The sequence below is a fragment of the Ctenopharyngodon idella genome, chromosome 10 (genome assembly GCF_019924925.1).
Source record: "Ctenopharyngodon idella isolate HZGC_01 chromosome 10, HZGC01, whole genome shotgun sequence".
In the NCBI taxonomy this organism is placed as follows: domain Eukaryota; kingdom Metazoa; phylum Chordata; class Actinopteri; order Cypriniformes; family Xenocyprididae; genus Ctenopharyngodon; species Ctenopharyngodon idella.
In genome coordinates, this window is record NC_067229.1 from 28,316,729 (window position 1) to 28,333,445 (window position 16,717).

The 16,717-nt window shown below is 35.1% G+C and overlaps 1 protein-coding gene across 1 annotated transcript; it reads right to left on the reverse strand.

The window, feature by feature from the left end:
- Window positions 1–1,386: 1,386 nt before the first annotated feature.
- mamdc2b (MAM domain containing 2b) lies at window positions 1,387–16,717 on the reverse strand (the record flags this gene model as incomplete). Its single annotated transcript, XM_051907737.1, has 14 exons — window positions 1,387–1,838; window positions 1,926–2,010; window positions 2,288–2,547; window positions 3,447–3,602; window positions 4,774–4,876; window positions 7,832–8,097; window positions 8,766–8,912; window positions 8,999–9,092; window positions 10,562–10,845; window positions 11,751–11,858; window positions 12,236–12,320; window positions 12,835–13,085; window positions 16,269–16,373; window positions 16,453–16,717. Coding segments are annotated over 14 exons (2,286 nt in total), but the record flags the coding sequence as incomplete, so codon positions are not given.

Sequence of the window (16,717 nt, forward strand, 5' to 3'; positions counted from 1 at the left end):
TGATAGTGGCCTTCAGTCTTCTGCATTGTTGGGTCTGGCATATCGCATCTTCCTCTTTAGATTTTCTATGGGGTTAAGATCAGGCGAGTTTGCTGGCCAATTAAGAACAGGGATACCATGGTCCTTAAACCAGGTACTGGTAGCTTTGGCACTGTGTGCAGGTGCCAAGTCCTGTTGGAAAATGAAATCTGCATCTCCATAAAGTTGGTCAGCAGCAGGAAGCATGAAGTGCTCTAAAACTTCCTGGTATATGGCTGCGTTGACCTTGGACCTCAGAAAACACAGTGGACCAACACCAGCAGATGACATGGCACCCCAAACCATCACTGACTGTGGAAACTTTACACTGGACCTCAAGCAACGTGGATTGTGTGCCTCTCCTCTCTTCCTCCAGACTCTGGGACCCTGATTTCCAAAGGAAATGCAAAATTTACTTTCATCAGAGAACATAACTTTGGACCACTCAGCAGCAGTCCAGTCCTTTTTGTCTTTAGGCCAGGCGAGACGCTTCTGACGCTGTCTGTTGTTCAAGAGTGGCTTGACACAAGGAATGCGACAGCTGAAACCCATGTCTTGCATACGTCTGTGCGTAGTGGTTCTTGAAGCACTGACTCCAGCTGCAGTCCACTCTTTGTGAATCTCCCCCACATTTTTGAATGGGTTTTGTTTCACAATCCTCTCCAGGGTGCAGTTATCCCTATTGCTTGTACACTTTTTTCTACCACATCTTTTCCTTCCCTTCGCCTCTCTATTAATGTGCTTGGACACAGAGCTCTGTGAACAGCCAGCCTCTTTTGCAATGACCTTTTGTGTCTTGCCCTCCTTGTGCAAGGTGTCAATGGTCGTCTTTTGGACAACTGTCAAGTCAGCAGTCTTCCCCATGATTGTGTAGCCTACAGAACTAGACTGAGAGACCATTTAAAGGCCTTTGCAGGTGTTTTGAGTTAATTAGCTGATTAGAGTGTGGCACCAGGTGTCTTCAATATTGAACCTTTTCACAATATTCTAATTTTCTGAGATACTGAATTTGGGATTTTCCTTAGTTGTCAGTTATAATCATCAAAATTAAAAGAAACAAACATTTGAAATATATCAGTCTGTATGTAATGAATGAATATAATATACAAGTTTCACTTTTTGAATGGAATTAGTGAAATAAATCAACTTTTTGATGATATTCTAATTATATGACCAGCACCTGTACTGTACTTGACTGTTTTCTCAGGCACTCACTTTCTCACATTATTAAATAGACCATTTATTTTTATTTATGTATTTCGGTAGATGTGTAATAGGCAAGATAATGTACAGTCAGTCGGTCATTATTATAAAAGAATAGGATAATCAGGTATGGTTATTACATTTAAACCTCTTACACATTTCATATTACACCCTTAAGCGCTAACGTTTATTCATATATTCAAATTTTCAGTTTTATTTGACATTAAAAAATCACCAGATTTACATGCTGATGTCCTGAAGTACAAATTAAAACAAGCAAATAAGATACCTGTAAAAGGGCTTCCTAAGGTGACTAATATGGTTTCCGTCTTTAACAATGTAAGGCATATGATACAGACATGAGGAAATGCATAACTGTGATAAACAATAGTTCATAAGTCAAATACAGATTGATCAGATATGGTCATAATGCAGTCGTCTCCTTCCCTTTCATCCTCACAGAACACTGCTCTCCAGCTTTACTGTCACGTGGTTTACGTTCTCTTCTCTCTCTTAAACATTATTTTCTTTCTCTCTTTGTTATTTAAAATTCATTGACTGAATATCATTATTATTTCCAGAGAGGCTCAGATGGGGGATATGGTCATCAGCATATTCTGTGGATAAAAGGATGAAAATTATTAAAAGATGTTCATGGTAACGTGAATAACAGATTTATTTGATGATCGACTTATCATGAATACCTCTGCATGGTCCCCTTTCAAAAGTAACATCATCGATTGCAATATCACTCCTCACTGATGCACCTCTGGTGGCTTCAAACACAATCTAAGTATGCAGACAAAATACACATATATATTAATGAAAATCAATATATGATTGAATGTTGACTAAATGTTAAACATTTTTAAAATAATCCTTAAAAAATGTTTAAAAGTAGCTGATAGGTCGCAACTAATTTTTGTTGGACTTCTGTAGTTCTTGGTCAAATTAATAAATTATGTTGTTTAATTTTTGTATTGTATGTTTTGGTACTGTTTTAGTGTAAAATTTGGGTACTGGAGCAAAACCAGTTGTGAAGCACTAATGCTTTCATGCAACTAACCTGGTGTTGTTGATCATATTGGTAGTTTACTGATGCTCTTAGCCAGGATGTGCCCTGTTCCCCGTGGCTCGTCCACAATAATTTGTCCTCATTTTCTTGTTCAGTCAGGAGGTAAACGCTCAGCTGGCCAATCCCTGACCCATACATATGGTAGTAGAACTGCAAGCACTGTGGTTCTCTAGATCCACGCAGAGAGCTGGAGAGCAGCCGCGCTTTGTGACCGGGCAGCATCACTGATGCTTCAATGTGCAAATAATGACCTAAAGGTAGAGAAAAGTATGTAACAGGTACAATAACATTTGATTACCACTGAAAATAGTTGTGCTGTGTCCCTCTGTTTGTATTACATAAACAAAAATGTTTACAATAATAGATGTCAATGGGGCAAGGTACACACTTGTGAAATAGAAGTACACTTGAATGTGCACTTGTAGTGTACTTCAGAACTTAAAAGTATATTTTTTAAAAACTGTACTTGCAGATAATATAATATTAATGAAAAAAGGCCACTTGCTTATAGAGAGTATTTCATGACTTTCTTACACTTAAGTACACTTTTAAAAAGTAAATCCTGGAAAGTAGTCCCACCTCAAAAGGATGATTTAGACAGCTTTACAGCTCAAGTAACACATTTTTGTTAAGAAAAAATAATATTATCACTTTTCTGCACATTTCTGCTTTTAATCTCTCCAGAATGCCTTGCCTCATAGATTTCCATTAATATTTCCAATCAATAGTGTAAACTTTTTCTTTTTTTTTTTGTGAACTGAGTCAAACCGATTGTCTAATATGGTAATTAACCATTTTGCTCGAAAATATGTTGTATTACAGAAGTAGAATTATATATTAAACTAGAACTCACTAATACACACTCTTAAAATTAAAGGTTCTTTATTAGCATTAATGGTTACATGAAGAACCTTTAACATCCATGGAACCTTTTCATTGCACAAAAGGTTTTTTATTGTTCTTTAGACTTTTAAAATGTTCTGAAAACATGGTTCTTTTAAGAACTGTTCACTGAAAGGTTCTTTGGGAATCAAAAACAGTTCTATGGCATCACTGTGGAAAAAAAAAAAAAAAAACTTTTTGCAACCTTTATTTTTTATAGTGCATATGACAAGTGTTTAAAGGGTTTTAGGGAGGGTTTTAAGCTCACCCATTCCAGTGCTATGGTCTCCTCTTGGCCCTGTGTAGGATGTTGGTGTGGGTCCTCTGGCCAGAATCCAGTCACCTGAGTCTCCTTCCTTATCCTGAGTGTATCCACAAAGACCAGTCTCAAAGTCACAGTGAGACGGGGCTGACAGAGAAGATGCTGTAACAAAAATATCAAGGAATCAACTGTAAGATTCACAAAGACGATTCATGATTCACATGTGGAAAATTTTGTAATAAATGAACCACTTTACAATAAGGTTCATTAGTTAACATTAGTTAACTACATTAGTTAACATGAACTAATATTGAACTGCACTTATACAGCATTTATTAATCTTTGTTAATGTTAATTTCAACATTTACTAATACATTATTAAAATCTTGTTAACATTAGTTAAAGAGTTAGTTCACCCAAAAATGAAAATAATGTCATTTATTACTCACCCTTATGTCGTTCTACAGCCGTAAGACCTTCGTTCATCTTCCAAACACAAATTAAGATATTGTTGATGAAATCTGATGGCTCAGTGAGGCCTCTATTGAGAGCAAAGCCATTCAAACTCTCAAGGTCCATAAAGGTACTAAAAACATAATTGAAGCAGTTCATGTGAGTACAGTGGTTCTATCTTAATATTATAAAGCGACAAAAATACTTTTTGTGCACCAAAAAAACAAAATAACGACTTTTCAACAATATCTATATGGGCCGATTTCAAAACACTGCTTCATGAAGCTTCTGAGCTTCATGAATCTTTTGTTTTGAATTAGTGATTCAGATCTCCAATCAAACGGTTAAACTGCTGAAATCACGTGACTTTGGCGCTCCGATTCACTGATTCGATTCGTAAAGACTGAAAAGTCTTTATTTTTTATTTTTTTTTGGCACACAAAAGTATTCTTGTCACTTTATAATATTAAGATAGAACCACTGAACTCACATGAACTGTTTCAAATATGTTTTTTGTACCTTTATGGACCTTGAGAGTTTGAATGGCTTTGCTCTCAATAGAGGCCTCACTGAGCCATCGGATTTCATCAACAATATCTTAATTTGTGTTTGAACGATGAACGAAGGTCTTATGGCTGTAGAACGACATAAGGGTGAGTAATAAATAACATTATTTTCATTTTTGGGTGAACTAACCTTTTAATGCACTGTGAACTAACATGAACAAACAATGAAAAACTGTATTTTCATTAATGTTAACGAAGATTAATAAATACAGTAACAAATGTATTGCTCATGGTTAGTTCATGTTAGTTAATACATTAACTAATGTTTTACTAATGAACCTTATTGTAAAGTGTTACCAGTGAAGCTTGTTTACCTTGCTTGTTTAACAGTGTGCAGTCCCCAAGGGTGACTTTAATGTCATCAAGACCAACAGAACCACAACTCCAAACATTTTTGCATGTACTGATGAAAACCACCTTCATCACCCAGACATAGAAAAACCACATAATTATGATTAACATAAAATGACGGATCTAAAAAGAAAGACAGTGTATACTATATACATTTAAATATATACTATTTAAAAAGTAAAAAGCAAAACTCATGGTATGGGTCAGTGGATTTACAATATGAATAATCCTCAGAACGTATTATTTTTCCAGATGTTATAAACATTTATTTCTCTAAATCTAGATCTTTCTGTAATAAAAGTCATGTGAGGCATAAACCCATGTCTTGCTAACAGATGCTAGAGCAGTGGGCCAAAAGACTGTCCAGTTTAATGGAAGGTATCTGAGAGTCTGAATGTCTCTTAAAGACCCAGTGAAATGACTTGGTGATTGCATTTTTGTTCCTGTCTTGATGCATTTCCTTATGAACAGGAATAGCCAATTATCTTCGGTATGTATTTATATACTTTTATATTGCTTGATGTCACTACTAAAGATAATTGCTGATAAAGGTCTAGGGACTGTACATCCATTGTGAAGAAGAAGTACACTTTAGTATACTAGAGTACTTATCATAGAAATAATACACTTTAAAAGAATATACTTAAGTGTGAACTGAATGTGATGTTTTGGGACATTTAATTGCATGTTAATTACAATTAAATGAAAATGTATTATAAATGCAATTTATACTAAATTCAATAATCTGAAATTTAGAGTGCTTTTTGACCCACTTAAGTAGGACTTAAGTACATCTTTAAGTAATTTAATAATTACTTCTATTGTCTTAAAAATATAGTTAGTGTACTGCCAAATGTACTGACAAGTTTGAAGAAACACCATCTACATCTAGATGGTGTGGTCTGGACACATCCTCAGTGATGAGCCCAGGTTCATAGGGTGTTTCGGGTCTTTGATCATCAAACCCCCTCACTTGGGCGACCCAACCAGGTTTGTGTCCAAGCAGCGCGTTACACCACTGGTCTCCCTTTTTTATCCACAGCCACCGCCTTTTCAGCAGCTTCACTGATGTTCCTGGTGGCTTTTCTCATTTACAAACCTCAAATACCAAGGAGCCTGAGTGCCTGGTTAAGAGACTGCCCTGTAAATCCCCTTCATCCCACCTCACAGCAGGCCCTCCACCCATTTCTTCTGCAAGCCTCCACCAGCTCGAGGTACTTAGCCCTCTTCCGCTCATGGGCCTCCTCTATCCGCTCCTCCCAGGGAACAGTCAACTCCAGCAGCATCACTTGCTTCGAGGCATCAGATGTTAAAACCAAGTTAGGCCTGAGTGACGTACTTGCAATCTGTTCTGGAAACTTGAGCTGCCTCACAAGGTCCACTCTCAACTGCCAGTCACGAGCCTTGGCTAGAAGTCCTGATGGGACCTTGTGTTCTGCCTGAGGTGCCTCCCCTGCCCTGACGAAGGCATGTTATAACTTGCAGAGTGCTGGTGTATACTCTGCTGGATTCCTGAGCTGATGGTGTCAACTACTGCCTTCAGCACCTGGTCATGGTGCCACCTATACCTCCCCTCTCCCAGGGCTTTAGGGTAGCAGCTCAAGATATGCTCCAAGGAACCTCTCGCCAGGCACAGCTATGCAGGTTGGATGGACTTGGGAAAACTTTTTGTTTTTATTGTAAACTATTTATTGCATACTCATTTATTGTAAACTAAAATATACTTTAATGTAATTTTTATTGAAACTTGTATGTCATGTATTTAAATATATTCGTAATTATACATTTGTAATGATGACGTTGCAATTTAGTACATTTAAAATATATTAACTTTAAATTTAATTGTCACGGTCAAGTTCAGTTTAGTTTCATTTTGCATGTTTATGTTCTTATTACTTGGTTGTTACCATGTTTTCTGATTTTCGCACCTGTTCCTTGTTCTGTTGATTATCATGCCGTGTGTATTTAAGCCCTCAGTTCTATTTATTGTTTGGTGTTGTCAATGTTTATGTTAATGTGTAGTGTTTGCTTTGCATATTGTTTATTGAAATCTCTTTGTATCTCTGTCATTCTGCACCACGCTTCTTTCTTCGGATTTTACACACTTTACATGTGCTTAGTCAACACGTCAAAGTAAGTGTACTTCTTTAAAGCACAACAAATGATTATTAAAACATAATGACTTACAATGTACTTTGAAGTATAACTTTAATTTGACATTATTACAAAGTGCACTTAGTTATGTTAAGAAACATAATCATGAACGTGCTGTCTTTAAGTTCACTGAAGTGGCCTTTTATTTCATGAATATTATATTATTTGCAAGTACAGTTTTTTAAAAAATATACTTTTAAGTGTCACGTTTTGAGTTTGTTTTTTGATCTGTTTCTCTTTCCTGTTCATGATTGAGTTTCTTTGTTCATCCTGTTAATTACCTCCGTTGCTTTCCTGTTTGTTTCTATGATTTCTAATTGATTGCGTTATTTCAGTTCAGGTGTGTGTCATTATCTCATCAGCTCCTCCGTTAGCCCTCACACATTTAAGCCCTCGGTTTCTGTCTGTTCTTTGTATAGCTTTGTTTAATGTCACGTGTGATAGTGGTATGTTTTTCCTCCGTTGATTCTCCTGTTTATTGTTTTGATTTGTTATATTAAAAGTCTCCTGAATAGATCTTCTTCATCGTGTGCTTTAATACAGCCACCTATCCTTTGACATTAAGATTTGCTGAACACTACAATTGCACATTCAATACAATTAAGTGCGCTTCTTTTTCACAAGAGACATCAATCAACCAATCTGTGTTTGTCATGACGCCATCTTCAGAGACTGATGTCTTGCCTGTTTCATGAACAATTATGATGTTTGAATTGGTGGAAAAGGTTTTTTGACTGGCTTTAGTGCTGAGTTTGAAGTCTATCTGTTAGCTTTGTGGCTAGCATTTATATACTCCACAGTTTTGAAAGAAAAAAAAAATAGCAGGTAGACAAGCAATAGCAAGAGAGGTGAACTAACTTATCTTACCTGAGCATTCTTCTGACTTTGAATGGTCAGTTCAACTGCAATCCAAACATTTCTTATCTTCTCATTCTGGCTCCATATTTGTTCTTGTTTAGTACCATCACTGTAATACAGATACGCTGACAGGACTTGATCTGTTCCACTAAAACTTTGCAGGGAGTAGAAGAACTTCAGGCAGTATTTCTGATTCCCTGGCATTGGCGGGCCAAACAAACGGCTGACATATCCAGACTGTAAACTTAAGCGAGAGTTTGCCAACAAAAAGGATCCTGTTCAGAAAGTAAACTATTTTTAGCCATTTTCATGCTTTATCAATGTTATAATCAGTAATATATTTTATATACACTGCATTTATTTGAAATAGAAATCTTTTGTAACATAAATGTCCTTACTGTCATTTTTGATCAATGTGTCCTTGCTGAATAAAAGTATTAATTTCTTTCAAAAAATTAAAGTAAATTTGTATGCAGTATTAAAAAACCTTTTATAAGCTAAAGTGGCAAGTATTTAGTGACCTCCCCTTACACTTGAGCAATAGCAGGAACCAGCTCTCTTAAACCTAAATGGAACGGAAAAGGCTGGAAGCCCAAGAAAACTTTCAAAATGTGATGAGAAGTTTCTCAGAGTTTCAGTTTTGAGAAAATGGAAGAAGTCCAGGAGGTCAAACTAAATACTTTTAATTTTTGCTTAAAGAAACAATTCTGTTCAGAATTTTTTTTACACTGTGTGTACATATTTCCTGTATTTTCTGTTTGTATCGTAATAAAGAGACTGAAAAATAAATATGGAAGATCATTAAAACAGTGCTAATACAACAAAGCTGGAGGTGGCCTAAGACTTTTGCACAGTACTATATATACGTATATATATATATATATATATATATATATACACTACTGACCCCAGAACTTTGACCGGTACATTAATCCAGCTGTACCTGCTCCTGTCGTATGGTCTCCAGCGCTGTAGATGTTGGGCCTGACAGACACTCTCCTCCACAGTGAATTACCCAACAGTGTCTGGACATACTGACAATATCCTGACTCAAAGTCACAGTTTGCAATAGATGGATCAAACACTGGCTCTGTGAAAACACATATTTTTAAGTGGTCACATAGGAATTTGGTATTGTTGGGGTATGGAATTGAGCTTTGAGGTGTCCAAACAAACCTGTGCCTGCATTACAGAACTCTGGAGAGAAGGAAATGTCATCAAGAACCACGTATCCTCCATGAGGACTGTTGAACGCCACCTCAAACACCAACTGTTAAGACACACATATAAAAGCTAGGGCTATTTTACATATACAGTAGTGTGATTAATTATTATGTTCAACAATTAAATCACAATAAATTAAACATTTAAAATCATTTAAATGATTTAGGCCTAGTTTCACAGACAGGGCTTAGACTAAGCCAGGATTAGGCCTTAGTTCAATTAGGACATTTAAGAAGCTTTTATAAATGTACCTAGAAAAAAAAAAAACATTACTGGTGTGCATCTTGAGACAAAACAATGGCACAGACATAATTTAAGATATGTCAGTGCAAGTTACTTTCAGTTAAAACAGCTCAAACATGCATTTTAGTCTAGGACTAGCTTAAGCCTTGTCTGTGAAACTGTCGGTTAAAGTATTTAAAGTATAAAGTCTAATTACATTTAATTTTATGTTTGATTCATTTAGGGGTTGTTCTAAACATTTTTGATATGATATAACATATGCAATTTTTTTTTTTTTGCAATTAATTTAATTCATTAATTGGTATATAATCAAAATAATTTGCTTACATTTTTATTCTTAGTTGACAGCCCTAATATATACTTATATATATATATATATATATATATATATATATATACCTAATATACATACCTATACCTATACATCTTATAGACCTTTGTACTTTAATATAAGTAATTAAGTGTTGGAATCATTTGTCAGACACTGATTCGAAAAAAATATATAAAAGGGTAAATAGACACAGCACCACTTTGACATCTGGATGCAACATGTCAGACAAATCAGGAATTGTAGACTGAAATCTACCCAGCTAACAGGAAACATTATCAGAACTTTGGATACAGTTAAGGGAAGGTTCTCTCGTTTTTCCAGTAACGTTAATAGAACGTTCAGAGTTATCTGGTCTTTAATAATGTTCTCAAAATTTTAACACAAAAACGTCATTTATACATTCATGGAACATTGTTCTAGTTAGATGTTGGTCTAATGTTTTTTAAATGTTGCTACTTGTTTCAGAACATCCAGAGAACATTCAAAAGTAACATTCCCATAATGTTTGCGAAATGACCAAATGGAATCTTCCCTTAACGTTTGGAACTTTCAGACAACATTCAGAAATAATGTTTTCATGGGAATGTTAGCAAACATCCTATATTTTTGTATTTTTGTTAGTTGGGTATTTTCTTCAAAACCCATATTATTTCCTGTGGTTTCCTTCGGGTACAGCATCAGTAAAACAACACATGCACTTTCATTTCTTCTAGTCTTGCAGATTTTAGACTAAATAACAAAGTCTGATCCATACTTGGCAGCTTATTCTGGCCAACTCCCCATTTATACAGGAAGGGACTGTTTGCCTGGTATGTAAAACACCCAGTCAGAGTTAGTTTTATTTTTATGTGCCATGTAGGGGTGGTTGCATCTGAAATTAATTTTCCCACAATTATAGATCAGTATGATGATATGATTTATTTGTGGTGGCCAGTCCTTACCTCCATAGGATAAGGAGCTTTCAGGTCCACTTGTACTGGTATCCAGACCCTGGCTTCTGGACTCCAGTCCACTTGGTTGTTTTCAGGTAGATCGGCTCTCCATAGTTCCTGATATTGTCCAGCCTGATCCCTGCTGAAAAGGGAGAACAGATGGTCCCCGGCATGATACTGCCTGTACTGGAAGCTCAAGCAGCCTGACATGGGCACTGTGGTCATTGGAGACACCAGCTCGGCCACCTCCTGGAAGCTTTTAGTGTCAGTAGAGTTCACAAACATGTACTGACCTGTGATAAATGAATAAAAGGGTCAGACAGTGTAACAGGAAGTGGGTCTTTCATGTATTTGCCCTGACTGGCTGAAGTATGTAATAACACTGTCAAACTGTATAAGATTATATGAAACAAAATAAGATTATGCAAAAAAACAAATTTTTGTATATATATTTTTGTTATCGTATAAGATCATAAGATAAAACATTTCTAGATAATTTTAGTGCATATAATATTATACAATAAAACAAAATAGATATAAAATATTTTCATAAAATATTTTTCAAATCACATAACACTATACCATAAATCGTTTCTTTATATATTTTTAATTGTATAAATGTACTTTTAATTTTTTTTTTTGTAAGTGACCGTATAGTAGAATATGTATTAAATTAAATACATAAAATTGACTGTTTTTGATATTATATGATATATTTGTTTAAATTATGCAGGTTATTTTAGAACATGTACATGATTATAATATAAAAAATAATTGATTTTTATATTTTTCAAATCGTATAAGATTATATGACAACGTTTCTGAATATGAGTTTTTTTTGTATTGTGTAAAATTATACTTAACTTTTATACTTAACTAATTACTTAACTTTGCAGATAACCGTATCATAGAATATGTATAAAATTAAATAGCTAAAATTTTTCTTTTTTAGGTACTGTATAAGTTTTTATAATTGCATAATTTATAAAAAAAAATCTCTCATAAAAACGTTTATGATTTGTATAATAATAATAATAATAATAATAATACATAATTCATATTTTTTATAACAAAAAATATAGAACATTTTCCATGTTGTCTGGGATTATACAATATAATTTTTTTAATATATATATATTGTATAAGATTTTGTATAAGAAAATCTTTTTTCATATCATATACGATTAAGCAGACTAACCTGTTCCATCTATCAGTGGAGCATCATCTGATCTTCCCACACGCCAGTTCATATATCTGTTCTTCTGGTTTGTATATCCACACAGGTGAGCTTCTTCAAAGTCACATTCTTTAGGGTTACATGACCAGAAAAAGGAGTAATTATTTTAAATAACTAGTTTTGAAGCCCTCTACTTCTGCAAACCTTTTAAGGCCAATAACATTTGGGCACAATGCTGACTAACATAAGAACTGAACAACAGCAATCTGGGTTTGTTTAAAAGATTTTCGTTCGCACACGGGCTGTTCCCTAGGAATAGCCATCAAAACATTGTTTAGAAAGAACATCATCTTTTTTCCATGCTCAATAGTTCTTTTAATGTGGTTGGCCCTAATTTTGGCTTATGTTATTAATGTTACAAAGAAACAAACAAAATGAAAGCTTGCTGGGCTGTTCTGGGTTGATTCTAACATGCTGTTACTGGCCCAAGTTAAAAGAGCACTTACCTATACAATATTTGTCAGAGATCTTTATCTCAAAGATGGACACACTGCTGCCTCCTTCTTCTCCCAGTTTGCCTTCAATGACAATCTACAAATGTGAAGTGAACTTGTCATTAGGCTAATGACAATATCACATACATACAAATCTAGAGTATACCCAGCTAACAAATTATGTTCTTAGAACGTTTTACTTATGTTCATATTAATTTAAGGAAACATTATTTTTGAGTGTTCTCTGCACATTCAAAACACCCATTTTTTAAAATGTTTTTTTTTTCTTTTTTCTATTTATCATTTTGCAAACATTATGATAACGTTACTTTTGAATGTTCTTTGAACATTCTGAAACCAGTAGAAACATTTAAAAAATGTCAGATGAACATCCAACTAAAATTTTTCAGAAAAAAAAAAAAAAACATTCTATGAACGATGTATAAATCTTGCTAATGTTTTGAGAACATTATTAAAGACCATAACTTTGAACGAACATTATATTAATGTTACTAGAAGAACGTTTGTTCATAACCTTGAGTGAACCTTGCCAGAACGTTAGCCAAAGTTCTGAGAATGTTCCCTGTTAGTTGAGTATAAATAGTTCTCACCTTAAATGTTTTGGTAGAGTTCTGAAGGTCAATGCTGGCGATGAGCCAGCTGTCAGACGGGCTTTGGGTTGTCCAGAGCACCTGATCGAAACTCTCTCCGTCTGTGCGCTTCTGCACCTGCAGGGAAGCGCTGCCTGTGACCTGATAGACCATCCTGAAACAGCTCCAGTCCTGTTGGTCCACATCTGGACCTAAAAGAACAGCCTTTCCCTGATCCTCCTGGACGCGATCGTCAACTGTGATGAAGTGTCCTGAGTGAAGCCGAAATAAAACAACATTCATGGCAAGAGTTTGTGTGTACAGCCAAGAAAGCAAAAAAAAAATGTTTTTAGCGACAGACCACTTTGTGACAGACCACTTATCAACCAAAGTTCAACTATTATTTAATGACTGAAATGCTAAAATACATCCATCAAGTGTCACATGTGGGGTGTGGGCTTCTATTGTCTCCACATTTGTATTCAAGCCTTACATTTCTTCTAAATTTTCTCTGCTTCAGTCAAAAGCAAATGATCTAGTGGGCTTGTGCAAATGTGACTAATGCCACGTATAAACACAACAATTCACCAATCCATGATGTGCTGTTTCACTATCTCCAGATGCTGTAAATATTGAGGCCACGGCATCCAGATGTGGCTCTCACTAAACATGATTTCTTCACTTTTTTGGGCTTTCAATGCATGAAGTTCAAATGTTTTTTTTACCTTGAAGTCCATGTTATGACTGTTGATATTTCATATTCTGCAGGGCTTAAAACAGTGGCAACCTCTATTCAAAATAACCCATCTGAAACACAAGCCTAAAAGTGGCCTTAAATGATTAGTTCACTTCAGAATTAAAATTTCCTAATAATTTACTCACCTCCATGTCATCCAAGATGTTCATGTCTTTCTTTCTTCAGTCGAAAAGAAATTAAGGCTTCTGAGGAAAACATTCCAGGATTTTTCTCCATATAGTGGACTTCAGTGGGGTTCACCGGGAAAGTCCAAAATTCAGTTTCAGTGCAGCTTCAGAGGGCTCTACATGATCAAAGCTGAGGAATAAGGGTCTTATCTAACGAAATGATCTGTCATTTTCTTAAAAAAAAAAAAAAAATTAACCACAGATGCTTCCACTTTACGCATTACGTAATCATGTTGTAAAGGCCACGAGTGATGTAGGGAGAAGTACCGATCTAATGTGTTTACAAAGAGTAAGTGCAAAGAGTAAGTCAAACAGCCTTTACAAAAAAAAGGTAAAACAATGATGTCGGATGATTTTGAAGTTGAAGGAGAAAATGAGATGGAGTTTTTCGTTACTTACGCCTACATCACGTGTGACCTTTCCAACGTGATTACGCGTGATTAAGTCGTGAACACTATTGCAAGACAAGCATTTGTGGTTATATATATATATATATACACAGTGGCAAGAAAAAGTATGTGAACCACTTGCAGAATCTGTGAAAATGTGCAAAATTTTAACAAAATAAGAGAGATCATACAAAATGCATGTTATTTTTTATTTAGTACTGTCCTGAGTAAGATATTTTACATAAAAGATGTTTACATATAATCCATAAGACGAAAAAATAGCTGAATTTATTAAAATGACACAGTTCAAAAGTTTGTGAACCATTGATTCTTAATACTGTGTGTGGTTACCTGGATGATCCACGACTGTTTTTTTGTTTTGTGATGGTTGTTCATGAGTCCCTTGTTTATTCTGAGCAGTTAAACTGAGCTCTGTTCTTCAGAAAAATCCTCCATGTCCTGCAGATTCTTCAGTTTTCCACCATCTTTTGCATATTTGAACCCTTTACAACAGTGAATGAATGATTTTGAGATCCATCTTTTCACATGGAGGACAACTGAGGGACTCAAACACAACTATTAAAAAAGGTTCAAACATTCACTGATGCTTCAGAAGGAAACACGATGCATTAAGAGTCGGGGGGTGAAAACTTTTGAACAGGATGAAGAGGTCCAAATTTTTCTTATTTCACTTGAATATCATTTTTTTTTCATTTAGTACTGCCCTTTGGAAGCAACAGAAGATACTTTCATGTTTCCCGGAAGACAAATTAAATACAACTTACCTTGATCTTCAAATTCCAAATGTTTTCACCCCCTATCTATTAATGCATCATGTTTTTTTCTGGAGCATCAGTGAATGTTTGAACCTTTTTTAACAGTTGTGTTTGAGTCCCTCAGTTGTCCTCAGTGTGAAAAGACGGATCTCAAAATCATTCAGTCACTGCCGTAAAGGGTTCAAATATACAAAAAATGCTGGAAAACTGAAGAATCTGCTGGACCTGGAGATTTTTTCTGAATAACAGAGCTCAGTTTAACTGCTCAGGACAAACAAGGGACTCATGAACAAACATCACAAAACAAAAAAACAGTCGTGGATCATCCAGGTAATGACACACAGTATTAAGAATCAATGGTTCACATACTTATGAATGGGGTTATTTTAATAAATTCATAATAAATTGTCTTGTGGATTATATGTAAACATCTTTTATGTAAAATATCTTACTCAGGACAGTACTAAATAAAAAATAACATGCATTTTGTATTATCTCCTTTATTTTGTTAAAATTATTAACATTTTCACAGATTCTGCAAGTGGTTCACATACTTTTTCTTGCCACTGTAAATAATTTTTATTTTAATAGAAAATGACTGATTGTTTCATTAGATAAGACTCTTATTCCTCAGCTGGGATCGCTTAGAGCCCTGTGAAGCTGCACTGAAGCTGAATTTTGGACCTTCAACCCATTGTACCCCACTGAAGTCCACTATATGGAGAAAAATCCTGGAATGTTTTCCTCAAAAACCTGAATTTCTTTTAGACTGTATAAAGAAAGACATGAACATCTTGGATGACGTGGGGGTGAGTAAATTATCAGGAAATTTTAATTCTGAAGTGAACTAATCCTTTAAAGGGATAGTTCATCCAAAGAATACAATTCTGTCATTATTTTCTCATTCTCAAGTCATTCACACCTGTTTGACATTTTTTCTTCCATTGCTTTTTTACCATTCATCCAAAACAAAAGAAGAATTTAGTGAAAAAAAAATAATTTTGCTTTCAAAGATTTGCAATATAGTGCACGAGTCACTATGGACCGGTGTTGTGTGGAAATGAGCTGCATAAAGATTCTTCAAAATTTCTCCTTTTCTCATCCAAAAAACAAAAACAAAAAACAGTTAATTTATGGATTTAAATTCTTAAATTAAAAAAAAAAACTGTTACATCACAGATGAACAATACATAAAAATATCATTTTAATGTATTTTTAATAGATTAATAGATCTGCTAAAAAAATATCATGTCATTGACCCATAAACAGACATAAACATTCACATATCATCCACTCATGTAATGGTGAACTTGGCATCAAATTATTCAAAATGCACTGCAATCTTTTACAGGCTGCTGAAACTCACCGGATGGGTTGAGGGTCCAGCTGAGAAAGGCTGGGTCAGACATATAGCCACATATGCTTTCCTGAAAGCTGCAGGAGCCTGGCAAAAGCTCTGCTTTAGCTGTCACTGAGAGAAAAGAGCACAAACACACACTTATGCAAGTACAATGATGAACACCGACAACTTAACTGCATTGAGACCTTACCAATAAAGCACAGAACATAGAAAGAAAGCATCTTCTCTCCTATGTTTTGTCCTGCAAAGATGAAATAAGACCTGTTCTGGCAAAAGAGAGCTAGAACTAGAGATCTAGACTTCACTCTCTTATCCTGTCCTTCTTTCAAGCTGGCAGCGTATAACCAAAGCTCAGATGTGATACTTCTGTCTGGCTGCTGGAGAAGAAAAAGGGAGGGAAGAAGGAAGAGGGTTTCAGTAATGTTAACCAGATTCAGAGGTTCCCTTTCCTTACC